At 51.3% G+C, this 20,399-nt stretch overlaps 1 protein-coding gene across 1 annotated transcript in view; it reads right to left on the bottom strand.

Annotated features, from left to right (window-relative positions):
* ubqln4 (ubiquilin 4) overlaps window positions 1-20,399 on the bottom strand; it is a 45,823-nt gene that overhangs the window by 4,375 nt on the left and 21,049 nt on the right. The window contains exons 2-10 of the mRNA XM_041181763.1: window positions 19,983-20,134; window positions 12,005-12,168; window positions 10,597-10,859; window positions 8,460-8,618; window positions 6,593-6,809; window positions 4,544-4,683; window positions 3,173-3,256; window positions 2,451-2,566; window positions 1,822-2,071 (exon numbers count right to left, since the gene is read on the bottom strand). Coding sequence (XP_041037697.1) covers window positions 1,822-2,071; window positions 2,451-2,566; window positions 3,173-3,256; window positions 4,544-4,683; window positions 6,593-6,809; window positions 8,460-8,618; window positions 10,597-10,859; window positions 12,005-12,168; window positions 19,983-20,134 — 1,545 coding nt within the window. The remainder of the gene's footprint in view (window positions 1-1,821; window positions 2,072-2,450; window positions 2,567-3,172; window positions 3,257-4,543; window positions 4,684-6,592; window positions 6,810-8,459; window positions 8,619-10,596; window positions 10,860-12,004; window positions 12,169-19,982; window positions 20,135-20,399) is intronic.

Genomic DNA, 20,399 nt, shown 5'->3' on the forward strand with positions numbered 1-20,399 from the left:
AGACTCAGCAGCGGGACTGGCTCACCAGAAAAGACAATCCCCAAACCCTCTACAACCTTCTAGCTCAATAAGTATTACCCTCCTCAGATCCACACCTTGTCTGAATGGGTGTCAAGTCTCTCCTTGGAGTCAGAGGGTCAGTACTGAGGGAGCGCCGCACTGTCGAAGGGTCAGTACTGAGGGTGCGCCGCACTGTCGGAGGGTCAGTACTGAGGGAGTGCCGCACTGTCGGAGGGTCAGTACTGAGGGTGCGCCGCACTGTCGGAGGGTCAGTACTGAGGGAGTGCCGCACTGTCAGAGGGTCAGTACTGACAGAGTGCCGCACTGTCAGAGGGTCAGTACTGAGGGAGTGCCACACTGTCGGAGGGTCAGTACTGAGGGAGCGCCGCACTGTCAGAGGGTCAGTACTGAGGGAGCACCGCACTGTCGGAGCATCAGTACTGAGGGATTGCTGCACTGTCAGAGGGTCAGTATTGAGGGAGTGCTGCCCTGTCGATCGGTACTGAGGGAGCGCCGCACTGTGGGTGGGTCAGTACTGAGGGAGCGCCACACTGTGGGAGGATCAGTACTGAGGGAGCGCCGCACTGTCAGAGGGTCAGTGCTGAGGGAGTGCAGCACTGTCAGAGGGTCAGTGCTGAGGGAGAGCCGCACTGTCAGTGGGTCAGTACTGAGGGAGCGCCACACTGTTGGAGGGTCAATACTGAGGGAGCGCCGCACTGTCGGAGGGACAGTACTGAGGGAGTGCCGCACTGTCAGAAGGTCAGTGCTGAGGGAGCGCCGCACTGTCGGAGGGTCAGTACTGAGGGAGCGCCGCACTGTCGGAGGGTCAGTGCTGAGGGACCGCCGCACTGTCGGAGGGTCAGTGCTGAGGTAGCGCCGCACTGTCAGAGGGTCAGTACTGAGGGAGCGCTGCACTGTCAGAGAGTCAGTACTGAGGGAGTGCCGCACTGTTGGAGGCATCGTCTTCGGGCGAGCCTTTAAGCCCAAGGGCCCAGTCTGGCCCTTCATGTGGATGCAAAAGATCCTAAGGCCACTGGGGGAAGTGGAGCTGAGAGGGGGCGTGAAGCAGAGAGGCCATGCCGTAATGCTATTGTTGCTGGACTAGTAATCCAGAGACCCAAGGCAATGCTCTGGGGACCCAGGGTTCGAACCCCGCCACAGCAGGTGGTGGTATTTGAATACTATAAAAATCTGAAATTAAAAATCAAATGATGACCGTGAAACCATTGTGGATCGTTGTAAAAACCCATCTGGGTCACTGATCCCCTTCAGGGAGGGAAATCTGCCCTCCTTACCCGGTCTGGCCTACACGTGACTCCAGACCCACAGCCCACGTGGTCGGCTCTTCAGTGCCCTCTGAACAAGGGCAATTAGGGAAGGGCAATAAATGCTGGCCAGGCCAGCGGAGCCCACATCCCATGAATGAATGAAAAAAAGGGTGGACGTTGGTGAGGATTTTCCCTGGTGTCCTGGGGACATTATTTTCCCCCTCAACCAACATCACAGGTTTATCTAGTCATCACCTCGCTGCGCAAGCTTGGCTGCCGTGTTTCCCACGTTACAACAACACTGCCTGTGCTTTAACCGTAACTGACTGGCTGTAAAGCGCTTTGGGACATCAGGGGAGGGTACGTAAACGGAAGTTCTCTTAAGTCCCTGCCCCGCAGGCGACAGGGTTGACTCAGTTTGAATCAATCGCCCTGCGCACAGCCTGCTTTCGTCTATCCGACGGTGAGCCAGAACACTCCGGCTGAGTACGTGGCTGCCGTTACGCAGCTCGCCGCGGACCTTGGGGACCGTCAACGTTCTGTGGACCCTTACTTGAGTATTAGCCCCAGCTAACATCTGTAACATCTGCTGCATCAGCTGTTGCTGTGGGTTGCTGCCCCCTGTCCCAGGGGCTGTGGGCGCTGGGCTCTCGGAGCTGACGTTGACGTTGACGTTCCCGTTCCCGCTGCTGGCCGTGGTGGGTGCCGCTGCCGTCGTCGTGGGCGTCGATCCGCTGCCTAGGCCCCCGAGCCCACCGAGACCTCCGACAGGAGCAGGGGCGCCGGGGGCAGCGGGGCTGAATCTGAGCACAAAGGAAAACACACACAGCGGTCACCACTTTGACAGCCAGCCCTTCCCACTTACCCCACCACCTGTCAATGGGGCAGCTTCCGCGGGCAGCGCCAGCCCCTGCACCCAGGGCTCCGGGTCCGTGGGCCGCCCCCTCTCGCATCGCGGGGCCACCCCCCCCCCCCCCCCCCCCCCCCCCCCCCCCCCCCCCCCACCACCTTGCCAGGCTCTCCTTGGAGCGGTCAGAACGCCGGGATGTGTTCCCACCCCACCACCACCCCCCCCCCCCCCCACCAATGACACTGCACAGCACCTCCAGAGCAGGAGGACAGGCGGCTGGCATCAGATCCTGGAGAGTTGGTACCCGCATCTCTGCGCAGAGATGGCCTTACCCTGGTAGAAGTCCCGGTGCTTCATTCTGCAGTGTCTGCAGCCCCTGCTGGATCTGGAGTAAGGCTTGCATTGCCCGAGGGTTAGCCATGACTGACAGCACATCTGGATTCTGCATCTGGAGCAGAACAAATCACTTTAAAGGCAGGAAGGCATCACACAAACTGACAGAGCACAAGGAGGTCATTCAGCCCATTGTGTCTGCGCTGGCCCTGTGAAACAGCTAACTAGTTAGTCTCAGTCCCGCCGCAATCCATTGTTTACCCCATATCCCTGCAAACTGTTCCCCTTCAACTATTTATCCAATTCCCTCTTTGAAAGTTATTGAATCTGCTTCCACCGCCCTTTCAGGTCGTAACTCACTCATAAAATAAATCTCATCTACCCTAAAATAAAACTAAAATAATACGGATGCTGGAAACCTGAAACAAGAGAGAATGCTGCAAAAAACTCAGCAGGTCTGGCAGCACCCGTGCAGAGAAAGAGTTAATGACTCTTCTTCAGAGCAGGTACAGTACGTGGTTAGATACAGAGTAAAGCTCCCTCTACACCGTCCCCATCAAACACTCCCAGGACAGGTACAGCACGGGGTTAGACAGGGTAAAGCTCCTTCTACACTGTCTCCTGACACTGTAAGCTGACAGCAAGCTACTCAAGTCCTTGAAAGGCCAACTTCTGTGAATGAACAAGCAAAGACAGAATACTAGGAGGCCATTAGCTTTACCTGCTGCAAGAAGATGGGCATCTGGAGTCGGAGCTGATCCTGCAGCTGTGTGTTGCCAGCGAACAAGGGGTTATTCATCAAAATCTTCAGGGAAGAAGGAATTAAGGGTCGGGAGGGGAAAAAGGAGAGAATCATTAGGGAAGAGAGTCACAGCAGCCACCCGCGCAGACAGGACATGTGAGCACACATGGGGTAGGGGTTCGAACAGCAGGATCTCTAGGGTGGTGGTAATTTAAAATGGGCTCAATGGCCTTCCTCACCATGGGAGAAGGCCACTTGTCTGAACCACCTTTAGGCAGAAATAGTTTGCAAACCCCATCCCGAAAGAGACAGACCCTGCACCCCCCCACCCCAGTGTAAGGATCACCGTCCCGCTCGGGTTTCACGGTCCCCTGACTTTTTACACGGGGGCTGGGCTGGTTGTTCGAGTTGCTTCCTAATGGGCGGCACTGGGCCTCAGTGGAGGGGCTGAAGGCCCACTCTGTTGCACTGTTCCTGGGTCTGTGTGAGAAGTGGGTGGCCAGGGCAGGGTGCACTGTCCCACTGCGACCACGCAGCTATTAACGGTAACGGGCGGGATGTCGGAAACAGAGAAGAGGTCAATCCCCAAGGGCCATCGTCAAGCACAAATTAATCTGCAGTGAACGGTCATTCTGCGCAACTGTTTAAAGGCAGGAACTCCCAGTCTGGACGGCTATTGTGGTAGCTTACTTCATGCCGCGTTCAGGCCACTGCAGTAAGGCAGCTGGGCTACCCAGGGATGGGTCAGAGCGGGGGGAATGAGAAAACATAGACAGCTGCCCCTAACAGAAGCCACCCTTTAACGCAGCCAAAGCTCAGTCCTTTCAAGTGACACAGCATGTCAGAGGGACAGGTCAGCTCGTGACTGAGAAAACAAAGAACAGCACAGGGTGACCATTCGGAACGGCGGTGGGGGGGTGGGGGGAGGGATTGGGACTAATTGGATGGCTCTTTCAAAGAGCTGGCACAGGCACAACAGGCTGAATGCCCTCCGTCTGTGCCAGGTTATTCGATGGACACGCAGAAGGCAGCTGATGACTGGCTGACCCTCAGGGGTCTCTGCCACCTGCACGTGTCAGCTCCAGTGAGGGGGCAGTGCCCTGACCTGCCAGCGTCCGCCACTGCCTCCACTGGCCCCCTAACTTGCTGCCTCAGGGGGAGCCGCAGGGTAAGCTCGGTGACCGGACATCAGGGGGAGCGCGGGTCGCAAGTGGCTAGCTGCTGATCCCGCTGCCTGTCCCTCCTGCCAAGGGAGGCCTGGCTAAGCCTGTCTCAGTGAGGTGGGGGCCGGGGCAGGGTCGCTCCTTGGCCGAGTTAGGGGACGTCCACTTGTGGCCGAGTAACCACTACCTGTGAGGCGAGGTCAGGGTTCTGGGACAGGGACTGCATCATGCTCCTCATGTACGGTGCGGACAGCATGTTCTGTATTAGCTGCGGGTTCTCCGATATCTGCTGCATTAGGCTCTGCATCCCCGGGCTGTTGAACATTCCTGCGAAGAGCAGACATACGAAAATCATTTTTAACAATCGCAGGCAGGGGGAGGGGGACAGGGGGCTCGAAATGCTGACGATCGTGCTGGTGAAGCTGTGCCAACACCGAGTCAAACCTACCCTTCCTGAGGCCGCGGTGGCCCGAACTCTACGCGGTTGCTTAAAGACTCCCCCAGCACCAGTCTCCCGCAAAAAAAGGGGGCACAAACTCCTGCTTCAGTCCAGCCGGAGGCCACCCCATCTCTCTGAAAACATGGTCACACCCAGGACGGCACTGCCACTGACTGAGCTAAACACTTGGGCTACCTTAACCACCTTCAGGCCACTCTGCTCTCCCTACCCGAATCCATTGCTTCTCCAGCTCTGCCCTCCTGTTCTGGAAGGTGTTAACCCGTTGCCGGGAGGAGAGTTGTGTGTGTGGGGAGGGTTGGGGGACCGGGGGTGGGGGCAGCAGATGCCTGCGCTTACGCTTACTTGGGTGGCCATTATCCTCTGGCAAAGCCAGAGGCGAGCAGGAGCTATCGTCACCTCACCCACACTCTTATTTCAGCAGAACGCAGGCAGAGTTCCTCCCAACGCAGCATCCGTCTGCCGTTTCCACCCCCCCCCAAAGTTAACCAGAGCCAGAAGCAGACTGCCCCATGGCGGGGCTGTGACCTCCCCGAGCTACCGGCCTCGATAACCGCTGCGATAATTTACGCATCTACCAAGGAGAGAAGGGGGAGCCATATTTCAATTGATTGTCTGCCCTTTGAGTGCTTTTTGGATCGTGCCACCACTTTTGAAAACCCACGGTTTCACTGCGCTGTCCGTCCAAAGCTCTGACCAGCAAACGCAGGCACTAAGCCAGGAGGAGCACTGTCTGTCCAGACTCCCAAACCAGACTGAGAGGCTGCTGCTCTCATCATTCTGCACCAGCTGAAGATACCAGAAAAGCTGCACTCGTACACCCTCCAGAGGCCATGCAAGGGAACAGCACCCATCAACTCAGGGTCCTGTTGGCTGTCCTGTTACAGGGGAAAAGTGACTGAGACACACCAGCAGGGAGAAGAGATCCTGCACTGTACCTGTCCTGGGAGTGTTTGATGGGGACAGTGTAGAGGGAGCTTTACTCTGTATCTAACCCCGTGCTGTACCTGTCCTGGGAGTGTTTGATGGGGACAGTGTAGAGGGAGCTTTACTCTGTACCTATCCCCGTGTTGTACCTGTCCTGGGAGTGTTTGATGGGGACAGTGTAGAGGGAGCTTTACTCTGTATCTAACCCCGTGCTGTACCTGTCCTGGGAGTGTTTGATGGGGACAGTGTAGAGGGAGCTTTACTCTGTATCTAACCCCGTGCTGTACCTGTCCTGGGAGTGTTTGATGGGGACAGTGTAGAGGGAGCTTCACTCTGTATCTAACCCCGTGTTGTACCTGTCCTGGGAGTGTTTGATGGGGACAGTGTAGAGGGAGCTTTACTCTGTATCTAACCCCGTGCTGTACCTGTCCTGGGAGTGTTTGATGGGGACAGTGTAGAGGGATATTTACTCTGTATCTAACCCCGTGCTGTACCTGTCCTGGGAGTGTTTGATGGGGACAGTGTCGAGGGTGCTTTACTCTGTATCTAACCCTGTGCTGTACCTGTCCTGGGAGTGTTTGATGGGGACAGTGTAGAGGGAGCTTTACTCTGTATCTAATCCCGTGCTGTACCTGCCCTGGGAGTGTTTGATGGGGACAGTGTCGAGGGTGCTTTACTCTGTACCTAACCCCGTGTTGTACCTGCCCTGGGAGTGTTTGATGCTGGCATCAGCTATCAATTCCCCAATCATTGCAATGAGGTACAATGAGATGAAACATGTTATGGGGAACGATTCTCTTTTGCTGCATCACACGGAGCCTCTGTGGGCTGGTCTATCCAGACATTACGTACCGTTTCCGAGGTTCCCAGCGTTAATGCCAAAGGGGTTTGATACTGGCGGTGTAGTGTGGTTAGTGTTGTTCCCTCCTTCACTGCCGGAGCCAGCGGCTGGGGAAGCCGGTGACGTCGGCACCCAGGGATTCGGTAAGGGCTCTCTGTTCTCAGTCCGCGACGGTTGAGCGTTGCTGTCTGAACCACCTCCCAGTGCCGTGAACGGGTTGCCTCCAAACTGGAAAACAGCAAAACGGAGCAGGTTAGAGGAGAATGAGGGATCACTTGGACAATTGGGTCAATGCAGACAAACACCTCACCACAACCTCACAACGAACAACAGTACCCAAATGTTGCCTAGTGATTCCATTTCTCAAACGCAATGGGCGCAGGGGAGGGAAGAAACTGACACCTCCAAAGCCAGTACTGATTCAGGATATGCAGTGAACCAAATATCACTGCACTGGGTGACATACATAGACAGACCTGTCCCCACCAGTACACTAACCCAATGCTATACAGTGACAGACCTGTCCCCATCAGTACTGTACCCCAGTGTTATACAGTGACAGACCTGTCCCCACCAGTACATTAACCCAGTGTTATACAGTGACAGACCTGTCCCCACCAGTACTGTGCCCCAGTGTTATACAGTGACAGACCTGTCCCCATCAGTACTGTGCCCCAGTGTTATACAGTGACAGACCCGTCCCCACCAGTACTGTACCCCAGTGTTATACAGTGACAGACCTGTCCCCACCAGTACTGTACTCCAGTGTTATACAGAGACAGGTCTGTCCCCACCAGTACTGTACCCGTGTTATACAGTGACAGACCTAGCCCCATCAGTGCTGTACCCCAGTGTTATACAGTGACAGACCTGTCCCCACCAGTACTGTACCCCAGTGTTATACAGTGACAGACCCGTCCCCACCAGTACTGTACCCCAGTCTTATACAGTGACAGACCTGTCCCCACCAGTACTGTACCCCAGTCTTATACAGTGACAGACCTGTCCCCACCAGTACTGTACCCCCGTGTTATACAGTGACAGACCTGTCCCCACCAGTACTGTACCCCAGTGTTATACAGTGACAGGCCTGTCCCCACCAGTACTGTACCCCAGTGTTATACACTGACAGACCTGTCCACCAGTACTGTACCCCAGTGTTATACAGTGACAGACCTGTCCCCACCAGTACTGTACCCCCGTGTTATACAGTGACAGACCTGTCCCCACCAGTACTGCATCCCAGTGTTATATGGTGACAGACCCGTCCCCACCAGTACTGTACCCCAGTGTTATACAGTGACAGACCTGTCCACCAGTACTGTACCCCAGTGTTATACAGTGACACACCTGTCCCCACCAGTACTGTACCCCAGTGTTATACAGTGACAGACCTGTCCCCACCAGTACTCTACCCCAGTGTTATACAGTGACACACCTGTCCCCACCAGTACTGTACCCCAGTGTTATACAGTGACACACCTGTCCCCACCAGTACTGTACCCCAGTGTTATACAGTGACAGACCTGTCCACCAGTACTGTACCCCAATGTTATACAGTGACAGACCTGTCCCCACCAGTACTGTACCCCAGTGTTATACAGTGACAGATCTGTCCCCACCAGTACTGTACCCCAGTGTTATACAGAGACACACCTGTCCCCACCAGTACTGTACCCGTGTTATAGTGACAGACCCGTCCCCACCAGTACTGTAACCCAGTGTTATACAGTGACAGACCTGTCCCCACCAGTACTGTACCCCAGTGTTATACAGAGACAGACCTGTCCCCACCAGTACTGCACCCCAGTGTTTTTGAACAGCCCCAGCTCCTTCCTGCAGTCTGCCTGCCTCTGAATGCCGGTTGCGTACATTTACCTGTTCTCTGGCTGCGCTGAACATGGGCTCCTGAATGTCAGTGTACATGCGTCGCAGTGCGTTGTAACCGCCAGGGATGCTCTCAAGGTTGCTTAGCGCCCGGTCCTGATTCCTCATCATTTCCTGCATCATGGCTGGGTTTCGAGCCAGTTCCATAGTCTACAGGGAGATAGATTGGTTAAAAGTGAGAGCTACTGACTGAAACTGTACACATTGAACACAACCACACACACAGGTAGATTGGTTAGAGTGAGAGTTATTGACTGAAACTGTACACACTGAACACAATTACACATACAGGTAGATTGGTTAGAGTGAGAGTTACTGACCGAAACTGTACACATGGAACACAATCACACATACAGGTAGATTAGTTACAATGAGAGTTATTGACTGAAACTGTACACACTGAACACAACCACAAAGGTAGATTGGTTACAGTGAGAGTTATTGACTGAAACTGTACACATTGAACACAATCACACACACAGGTAGATTGATTAGAGTTTGAGTTACTGACTGAAACTGTACATACTGAACACAACCACACACACAGGTAGATTGGTTACAGTGAGAGTTATTGACTGAAACTGTACACATTGAACACAACCACACACACAGGTAGATTGGTTAGAGTGAGAGTTATTGACTGAAACTGTACACATTGAACACAACCACACACACAGGTAGATTGGTTAGAGTGAGAGTTACTGACTGAAACTGTACACACTGAACACAACCACACGCACACATAGATTGGTTAGAGTGAGAGTCGCTGACTGAAACTGTACACACTGAACACAACCACACACACAGGTAGATTGGTTAGAGTGAGAGTTGCTGACTGAAACTGTACACACTGAACACAACCACACACACAGGTAGATTGGTTAGAGTGAGAGTTGCTGACTGAAAGTGGACACACTGAGTACACACACCTACTAGCTTTTAGGAGCAAAGATGTTTGTGCACTGTGCAGTCGCTTGAACCATTTGCTTGAGGCCCCATCTCGAACTATCCCTCATCTTGTCCAAGCATGCTAACAGCTGCCCACTCAAACCTACTCAAGCGGCCACTCCTTAGATGGTACTAGGGAGTGACTGACTGCTGACCCGTGTGGATTAACCAGAGCTAAGAAAAGCCCTATCCTCATGTACTTTACCGGCTGGGCAGGGAAGGAACAGCGAGCAGGAACCTCAGCTGACATTACTCCTCAATAAGAAAAGAAAGTGCTGGAAAAACTCAGCGGGCTGGCAGCATCTGTGGAGAGAGAAACACAGTTAATGTTTCGAGTCAGTATGACTCTTTTTTGGAATTGAAGGAACGGGGTTGGGTTTTTTTTTGCTTTTATGTCACGAACCCTTCCCTGGTACAAGCCCATCGGGAATGAACACAACAGACAACAGCTCAGGTTCAGCACTTTAGAAATGCAAGTAGTTGTAGGTGATTCACACAGTAGGTTCCTGTCCCCATAAACCAGCTGAAAGTGTATTGTCAGCAAAGTAACCTTTCCAATTGAATCGTTCTGGCAGGATTTGAGCCTGTGTGTGTAGCAGAAATGCAGTAAGAGCCACTACGCTTTCTCAAAGCAATCATATTCAATCAGTTCAATCACATATTGGCCAAGAGTTGTAACCACAGGCATCCTGTGGTTACACTGAGGAGGTTACCTCGGGGTCGCTTGGCTTTTGCTAACTTGCATCAGTACACGAACTGCACAGTCAGCAGCTTCCAAGCTGAAGCCTGCGTACTGGTGAGTGAGAATGTGGACACCGGCCCCTAGGCAGGAGGGCAGAGCGATCTCGCCCTGCTCTGCTGTGCTTTCCAGGGGCCCACGTACACTTCAAAAGAGATTTGGTCAACTACAAGGGAAATAACACCAGGCAAATCTGGGGAGCATGATGGGGGGGGGGCAGGTGGGGAGTGGGATGGGGGCGGGGAAGGGAAGGATCCCAGGGACTGGGATTACAGGGAACTACCCCCTCCTGGCTTCCTTGCAGCTGTACTTTCATAACTTGCACTACTTTTTCCGGAGTCTCAGGCATAAGCTATCATTCAGTTACCACTCACTCCTTCAACCAACTAAAAATGGGGGTTTAAACGGGATGTGGTGAGGGGGGCCAAGGAGGTTCTATACCTGTCTCATTAACTCGGGGTTGTTTAACATGTGACTGATCTCTGGGTTTCTCTCCATCAGCTGCTGCATCTGAGGGTTCGCCATGATCATCTGCCTCATCAGGTCTGGGTTCGACATCATGTTCTGTACAAAGGGATTCTCCATGATCTGGGCCAGCATGTCTGGGTTCGACATCAGCTGCCGCTGCATCTGCTGCTGAAGCTCCATGAAGTTTGCCGAGCCCATGCCCAGGCTCCCTAGGCCAGGAATGCCACCGAATCCAGCTGTAAAAAAAATAAAACCACACGTGGGGCACAATGCTCATTACATCCAAGTTACAACACAGGAAACAGCCCATTCGGCCCCTCTGCTCCGTGCTGGTGTTCCTGCCCCACACAAGCCTCCTCCCACCCCTCTCCCTCTCCCCCCCATCAACATATCCTTCTATTCCTCTCTCCCTCATGTGTTTATCCAGCTTCCCCCCGCCCTCCTTCAATCCATCTCTGTGATTCACCTCGACCACTCCCTGTGGGAGCGAGTCCCACATTCTCCCCACTCCCCGTGGGAGCGAGTCCCACATTCTCCCCGCGGGAACGAATCCCACATTCTCCCCACTCCCCGTGGGAGCGAGTCCCACATTCTCCCCGCGGGAACGAGTCCCACATTCTCCCCACTCCCCGTGGGAGCGAGTCCCACATTCTCCCCGCTCCCCGCGGGAGCGAGTCCCACATTCTCCCCGCGGGAGCGAGTCCCACATTCTCCCCGCTCTCTGGGTAAAGACGTTTCTCCTGAATTCCCCATCGGATTTATCAGGGACTGTCTGATATCGATGGGCCCCCTCGTTCTGGTCTCTCCCCCCCCCCCGACAAGTGGAAACACCTTCTCTACGTCGACCCTATCGAACCCCTTTCAGGATTTTAAAGACCTCGATCAGGTCCCCCCCTCAGCCTCCTCTTTCCCAGAGAAAAGAGCCCCGGCCTGTTCCATCTTTCCTGATGGTTATAATTAATCTGGGCACTCTCAAAAGAGGACACAGCTACACAAAAACCAGGAAATGTTCATCTCTCTTCAATTCTCTCCCCTCAAAGAGGGCTGGCAGCTCTCTGCTATCTCACCCAGGGTGACTGTTACTCACAGATCTAAGTAGGAGAGTCTAAAGGGCTATGAACTGGCCCCCTCCCCCCCACCCCCCAAACCGGTCTGTAATCCAGGCCCAAACGCACGCACCGCTCAGCAGGAAGCTGTGGATAATGATCAGGAGAAGGAAGCCCAGCTTATTCCCACCAATCCATCCTTCCTCACTGAGACACGCCGTCAGCTGTTTGAACTCCTCATCTCCTCACATCTGCATATCTCCCATTCTTAGCTTTCGCCTTATTCTATCTGCAGCAGTCAAACCAGCGGCGTGACATACAATCACGATTCTTACACAGTACGGATGGGGAGGAAGTGGGTGTCCCTGTTGCGGGGGCTGTGTTGGCCGGACTGCTCGTGCTGGTGACCATGCCTGTGGTGGGTTCGGGCCTCGTGTTGACCTCCTCAGTGCTGGGGGAACTGGACGACGTTGATGGCTGCGTGCTGGAGTCCTGGAGCCTGGCAAAGCAGAGTGAGAACGACACAGTCAGTGCTGCACGGAGAGCTAAGAGCTTTCCCCCATCACACAGCAAACAAGGTTTCCGTAACTCAAGGAGGGTCCAGGAATGAACCCCAGCCCTCCTTCACAACCCAGCATTGAAGGCCAGAGACCAAATCCAACACCCAGTTCATAGCTGAGGCAAAACAAAAAAATCAAAGGCTGGACCAGAAGTAAAGCCATTCACTAAAGCTGTTGCAAAAGCTCTATTCCGAATTAAATTCCATCTAAGAAACATACTTTTCCCACATTTTAGACACTGAGTAACAATATCAAACACTCCCAGGACAGGTACAGCACGGGGTTAGATACAGAGTAAAGCTCCCTCTACACTGTACCCATCAAACACTCCCAGGACAGGTACACCACAGGGTTAGATACAGAGTAAAGCTCCCTCTACACTGTCCCCATCAAACACTCCCAGGAAGGTACAGCACGGGGTTAGATACAGAGTAAATCTCCCTCTACACCGTCCCCATCAAATACTCCCAGGACAGGTACAACATGGGGTTAGATACAGAGTAAAGCTCCCTCTACACCGTCCCCATCAAACACTCCCAAGACAGGTACAGCACGGGGTTAGATACAGAATAAAGCTCCCTCTACACCGTCCCCATCAAACACTCCCAGGACAGGTACAGCACGGGGTTAGATACAGAGTAAATCTCCCTCTACACTGTTCCAGTAACTTGTAATAGCCTCAGCATTAAAAAAAAAGGATCCCCTAATGTTTCAGGGTAGTATTCCCATTTCACACCCTGCCTATCCTTTCCCCTGTATGAAACAGACAGGAAATACTGAGCTGCATTCAGAATAGTTGCGCTTCCATACCCAGCAGCGACTGATTGAATTTGCTGTCAAATAAAGGTGTTAGCCGTATCCCTACTAGTCAGAGGACAAATTCCTGCACTACATTTAAACCTAGGCTCCGGACAGGAAAGGCTATGATTATCAAGTAAAGGCTCCAATATCTATGGACAGTACAAGGACAATTCCAACTCTCACACAATCACCTATCGTACGCTCTGCTGCTTGGCTGGTGTCCACCTGCAAACTACAGTGTGTGGTAATATTGCAGGTAACTACTTGAAGAAGCGCACACAAAACCAGCAGGTGTCTGGTAACATCCCAGGAGGTAGAGTGCTGGAATGTGTGCCTGGGTTATGGTATTGTTCCCTCTGCTTATAATGGGTAGTCACACAACTGGCTGGACTGAATCAAACCAGCCCTCCCAAAGCCGTGGGGGTTTCGACATAGACTGCGTTTATGTGCCACAACACTAGGGGGAGCACTTCCTGCACGTACGCAGTCGTTGCCTCAGTATCAGAGTGCCAGCTGCGTGCATTAAAACAATTAAGTTGGCTTGACACAGACTAACAATAAAGTTCAAGTTACCCATTTTTAGGTCTGTGCAATCCTTAGCCAACTGCAAGGGTCTTGTATCTAGTCCACACTTATCAACTGGTCCCTCTGTAAAACATGCTTCTGACAAGTCAGTAAAAAGATCAGGAAATTTCACTAAATGAGATTTTCAACTTTCAATGTAGAGAATTGACTGTAACGTTTAGCTTAAGGACACATTGATAAACAAGTGATCAGTAAAAACTATTTTGGCTAAAGCATTTAAGAAAATACTCAACACTCAAATCGGGGCTCAAAGCAATGACCATTATCTACCAAATGAGGTAGCTGGGTGGTGCAGGAACCCCCTGACCAAATCCCCGGCACACTAGCTTAAGGATGCGGCTCTCACATAGAATCTCTGAGATAAGAAGCAGGATCATTGTTGGATCCAGATCTTACAGCCAACGGAAACTTGACATCGCCACCAATTTACAACCCACTCACAGCTCAAATATGTTCTCATTCAATGCCTAGTGGAGGCATTTTGGAAGCTTAAATCTGACAAATCACATCATTTAACTGGCACCAAGATCTTCAACTGGTCCTCCATATTATAAAAAGTATATACAGACAACGTAAAAGATGGATAAAAGATTTATGCGGGTACTACTGGAACTGACAGGTTATAACTATCAGGAAGGACTTAACAGGCTCCTTTCTCAAGAAAAGGGAAGGCTGACCTGATATAATTTGGAAAAGGGTTTGATAGCTTAAGTTTGGAGAAGATGTTTCCACTAGTTGGGTGGGGGGGAGAGAGACCAGAACTAGAGCGGGGTTGGGGGCGGGGGGGGGGGGAGGGGGGGAGAGCTGGATAAACACATGAGGGAGAGAGGAATAGAAGGATATATTGATGGGGTGAGAGGGAGAGAGGGTGGGAGGAGGCTCGTGAGCAAAAATCCCCAGCACGGGGCACTGACACAAGAGCAAAATACTGTGAATGCTGGAACACGGAAATAGGAGCAAATGGTCTTTTGATGAAAGGTGAGAGATCTGAATTGTTAACTCCATTTCTCTTTCCTCGGATACCAACTGAGTATTTCCAGTATATTCCTGCATAGACCAGTAGGGCTGCATCTGTGCTGTAAATGCTATGACTGCAGCCCCCATGAACACTCTGAAGCTTTGAGCAAAGAGCAAATAAGCGCAATGGTCGGTGAGGGGGGACTGCAGGGTGATCAAAAAGATTCTGGGCTGACAGCTGGGTGAGTTGTGAAAGCAGGGAGGCAAGTGAGAGAAATGCTAGACACAATGCTAACTCCAAAGAGATGTAACATCAATGTCAGCAGTGGAGAAAACCTGGCAGCTGATCTCTCAGGTTCTGGCGAGCAACCATGGAACACAAACAGCGGCTGGACAATCAGCACCGGCCCCTCTGGGATCTGGACAAGAGCTGGCCTGTCACAGATAACCCTCAAGAGGAATGGAGGTGGTTCCTCTTTTCAATGAGGGTCATCATGGACAGACTACCACCAGCTCCCTCTGCAGGAGCTCAAGGGACACACTGCAATTCGACCTTAACAGGGGAGCAATGCTACCTGAAGGTGTGTTTCCCCACTCAGCACTGTCAAGAGTTGTACAGGGTAGTCCCTAGGATCTCAGTGAAGCTGAACAGTGAACACACACACACTGTTACAAGGCACCCAGCAGTACTGTAGAAAAACATCCAACCACATACGTTCTGCCTCTCCAGATGTGACAGCATTCCAGCTGTCTCAACAGTAAGGTACAATATTGTAAACTCCAGGCCTGGGAATGGTGGTCAGCGGCTGCTAGTGGTAAGATAATTCCATGCAGCGAGCTAAGTGCACTGTCTTTCTGACAAGACGTTAAAGCATGGCCCCCCCCACCCACGTGCCCTCGTGTGGATGTAAAAGGCCCCCATATTGAAGAGCTGTACTTCCCCAGTTCCCTGGGCTGTCCCTTTAGCCAGTATCACTAAAATCAGATAATCTGGTGAGCATGAAGTCACTTTGTGGGAACTTACTATGCAGCAATTGTCCTGCTGCCATTCCTACAACAATGCATTACACTTCAAAAGCACTTATATATGAAAATGTTAGAAATAAAGTCAGCCATTCAGCCCCTCGAGCTTGCTCTTTTCAGTGAGATCATGGCTCAGCTGGCTGTGGTCTTAACTCCACTTTCTTGCCTGCCCCCCCATAACCCTCGACTCCCTTGTCAATTAAAAATCTGTTGAACTCAGCCCTGAATATTTTCAACCACCCGTTGTTCGCTGGGGTAGAGAATTCCAACGGCTGTCGATGCTCAGAGAAGAAATGCCCCATCACCATCCTCACTTGGATTGACCGCAGCGCACTCTGGGACACCCTCAAACTGTGCATCACCACAGAAGTGTGGAGAATTATTGTTGTGGTTTCAGTGCAACCTCTCCTGTCAAACCCAGCGACCAGACCGTAAACACACGTTTAACAGATGCATCAAGCCTGTCGCCGTACCTGGTCCCCTAACTGAAACCATACCCAATGTCAGGCCGGTGCTTAAGGACAATGCTTCAAAGCAGAGCTGGCACTGACTGAGCAGCAGCCACTTCTCACTGAAAATAACAGCACGAGGGAAGCCCAGACATCAAAAAGTTCTTTTCATCTGAATTTTCACCCATTGAGGAGCAATGTCAGCGGAAGGGTGGGCCCAGGGCGCAGGAGAGCTGGGGGAGGGGCCCGGGAAGGGGCAGTGAGAGGGAGGGTCAGGGAACAAGGTGTGTGGTGAACGGGAGATTCGATGAACAGAAGCAGTCAGCGAGGGGTTTGGCGAGCAGGATGTAAATTCGCATGTTTATTTTATATTTTCAACTCTTAAAGTAAAATAAACTTATTTCATTTCCCAATGTAAAGTATTTCAACTTACACGGTATGTTTTAATGTTTATTCTTGATGAGAATGGTCCTACACAAGCTAGCTCCTGTTTTTACATTAGTTTCAATGGGAAAAGGCAATTTGTTTAACGCTACAATGGGGAGGGTACAGGCTCAACATGTTCCCTCTAGGGTGATAGGAAGGAGTAACAAACGCAGAGAACCATGGATGATCAGAGATATTCAGGTTACGATGAGAAGGAAAAGAGAGGCTTTTAGCAGGTACAAGGGGAGCAAATCAGCAGAGGCATTAGTGGAGTACAGACAGTGCAGGGTGGAGCTTAAGAAAGCAATTAGGAGAGCAAAGAGGGGATATGAGAAAGCTCTGGCTGGTAAAAGTAGGGAAAATCCCAAGATATTCTATAAGTATATCAATGGGAAGAGGATAACCAGGGAAAGAGTAGGGCCCATAAGGGACCAAGGGGGCAATCTATGGGTGGAGCCAGATGACATCGCTAGAGTGTTGAATGAATACTTCACATTCGTCTTCACTCAAGAGAATGAGGATGAGGGTATCGAACTCGGGGAGAGAGACTGCAAGGTTCTTAAGCAAATTGATACAGGGAGTGACAAGGTATTAGAGATGTTGGCAGGCTTAAAAGTGGACAAATCTCCAGATCCAGGTGATTTCCGTCCCAGACTGCTGAGGGAGATAAGGGAGCAGATCACAGGGGCTCTGACCCAAATTTTTAATTCCTCTCTGGCCACAGGGGAGGTGCCAGAGGACTGGAGAACAGCTAAAGTGGTTCCACTATTTAAGAAGGGTTGTAGAGAGAAGCCAGGGAACTACAGACCAGTGAGTTTCACGTCAGTGGTAGGGAAACTATTGGAGAAAATTCTGAAGGAGAGAATCTATCTCTACTTGGAGAGGCAAGGTTTGATCAGGGATAATCAGCATGGCTTTAGCAGAGGGAGGTCATGCCTAACAAATTTGATTGAATTTTTTGACGAGGTGACCAGGAGTATAGATGAGGGTAGTGCAGTTGATGTAGTTTATATGGATTTCATCAAAGCCTCTGACAAGGTCCCACATGGGAGACTTATAAAGAAGGCAAATGCACATGGGATACAGGGTAATTTGATAAGGTGGATGCAAATTTGGCTTAGTTGTAGGAGACAGAAGGTGATGACAGAAGGATGCTTTAGTGACTAGAAGCCAGTGTCCAGTGGCGTACCACAGGGATCTGTGCTCAGTCCCCTATTATTCGTCATTTATATAAACGACCTGGTGACTATGTGGGGGGTAGAATTAGTAGGTTTGCGGATGACACAAAGATTGGCCGGGTGATTAACAGTGAGGTTGAGTGTCTTGGGCTACAGGAAGATATAGACGGGATGGTCAAATGGGCAGATAAGTGGCAGATGGAATTTAACCCTGAAAAGTGAGGTGATACACTTTGGAAGGAGTAATTTGACAAGGAAGTATTCAATGAATGGCATGATACTAGGAAGTTCTGAGGAAGAAAGGGACCTTGGTGTGTGTGTGTCCATAGATCTCTGAAGGAGGAGGGGCATGTTAGTGGGGTGGTGATAAAGGCATATGGGACACTTGCCTTTATCAATCGAGGCATAGTTTGTAAAAGTAGGGAGGTCATATTGGAGTTGTATAAAACCTTAGTGAGGCCACAGCTGGAGTACTGTGTGCGGTTCTGGTCGCCACATTATAGGAAGGATGTGATTGCACTGGAGGGGGTGCAGAGGAGATTCACCAGGATGTTGCCTGCGATGAAACATTTAAGTTATGAAGTGAGGTTGGATAGACTTGAGTTGTTTCCGTTGGAGCAGAGAAGACTGAGGGGCGACCTGATCGAGGTGTACAAGATTATGAGGGGCATGGACAGGGTAGATAGGGAGCAGCTGTTCCCCTTAGTAGAAGGGTCAGTCACGAGGGGGCATAAATTCAAGGTGAGGGGCAGGAAGTTTAGGGGGGGATGTGAGGAAAAACTTTTTTACCCAGAGGGTGGTGACGGTCTGGAATGCGCTGCCTGGGAGGGTGGTGGAGGCGGGTTGCCTCACATCCTTTAAAAAGTACCTGGATGAGCACTTGGCAAGTCATAACATTCAAGGCTATGGGGCCAAGTGCTGGTCAATGGGATTAGGTAGGTAGGTCAGGGGTTTCTCACGTGTCGGTGCAGACTCGATGGGCCGAAGGGTCTCTTCTGCACTGAGAGGTTCTGTGAATTGGCTGAGCAGCACATTACGTACAAGAATTGGTACATCACGCCCTACATGGTATAAGACTCGTGCTCTGATCAAACGTGCCAGGGCTTAAATATTGAGAAAGGTGCTATACGAACGTCACAAGTATAGTCAATTTAATGAGGCAAAGATATATTTTGGACACACTTTCTGCAGTAGGTTTGAGCTACAGATTGTCTTAAATATTGCTTGCATATAGGGCCTGACCGCTACTAGGATACAAACACTGTACAGGGAATTACTTTAAGGGTAAACACCAATTCAACAGCCCAGGGGGAGGCAGGTGGAGAAAAACAAACATTCAAAAGAGAAGGATGATGTGCCCTGTTTCCCTCTGGGAATGGTGTCACAGCAGAAAGTTGCCGTCTCAATCAGAGGCCATTGGAAGGTGTGTCTTGGGAGATGGCAAATTACTCCTCTGGGGAAGTAAAGAGTGCTCCATGGGTGGCTGCAGCATAATCAATGTTAGCATACAGCCCGTGGCCTTAGTATCTAACCCTGTGCTGTCTCTGTCCTGGGAGTGTTTGGTGGGATACTGTAGATCTGGCCATTTCTGGTACACTCTCTGTTGAGATTTCCTGTGTTTGCAGTCAGGTTTTTCCTTCCATTGCTATCTGCAGGTTTCACTCAGCGGCTTTTGGGTTGGACAATGGCCTTATTATGTAGGACAATGCCATGGGTCACAGGACACCAGAGTGGTGTGTACATACACACATGCACTGCTAAACAAGTCAAATAAGAGCCTCTCTCAGGAGGTCTGGACAAATACGTCTGCCTGGAGAGGATGGGGGCGGGGTGATCAGTGCTGCGGGAGGGGGAAGGGCCCGAGTGCTGCGGGAGGGTGGTGGGGAAGGGCACATCTTGTTGCGAGTAAGATCACTCCATGTGCCACAGGATTCCACACTTTCTTTCGGGAAGGGTGAGGGAACATGATGAAAACCTATAGAAATTCTTAAGAGGGGAGACACCCCACGTTCACAAACTATACTGCGTCACCATGCTCCCTGATGCTTTTCCCAGGCACCTTTACCATTGCCAACTGCTACGCCGACATCTCCCATATATTTTTCCTGCGTCAACTGTCACGGTGTCACTGCTGGCACTTGCCAACAGGTGGCGCTAGGAAGCAAGTTCCACGAGTGCCTCAGAGCTGCACCGTTATCTTGAACAATACAGAGACCTTCCGCTTATCAAGTGGAAAGTGGGTAATGAGGGTGACCGATTCGACAGACAGACAGACAGACACACACACACAGTTGCCTTGATGAATCACGGACAGGAGATCCTGGAGGTTCTTACCTCTGGGCTGTCTTTATTACGAGATGCACAGTGAGGCCGTCTTTGATGCCATGCTGGTTGAGCGTATCGCCGTCCTTCAGTATCTTCCCCGCAAATATGAGCACCAGCTGCTCCTGCTTGGCCTTAAACCTCTTGGAGATTTCATGTTTAAACTGACAGGAGAAAAAAGAAGATCGGAATCACAGCTGCACTAGCTCTCACCAAAAAGGATCAGCAAATTTCTACTGTACAAGCGCGATCTGACTTTCAGCCTCACTGGGCTGGCTGGTTCTCGGGCAGAGTGTTGGCCTGTGTAACCCCGAGTTAGGAAGGAGAGTGAAATATAGCTCACCTCTATACAGTGACCTGATGGATAAAAAGGCTCGTTTTAATAAAGAGCCTTTCTGAACCTCAATGTTCACACGGCAAGATCCCACA

Source organism: Carcharodon carcharias, assembly GCF_017639515.1.
Source record: "Carcharodon carcharias isolate sCarCar2 chromosome 36 unlocalized genomic scaffold, sCarCar2.pri SUPER_36_unloc_2, whole genome shotgun sequence".
NCBI classification, from domain to species: domain Eukaryota; kingdom Metazoa; phylum Chordata; class Chondrichthyes; order Lamniformes; family Lamnidae; genus Carcharodon; species Carcharodon carcharias.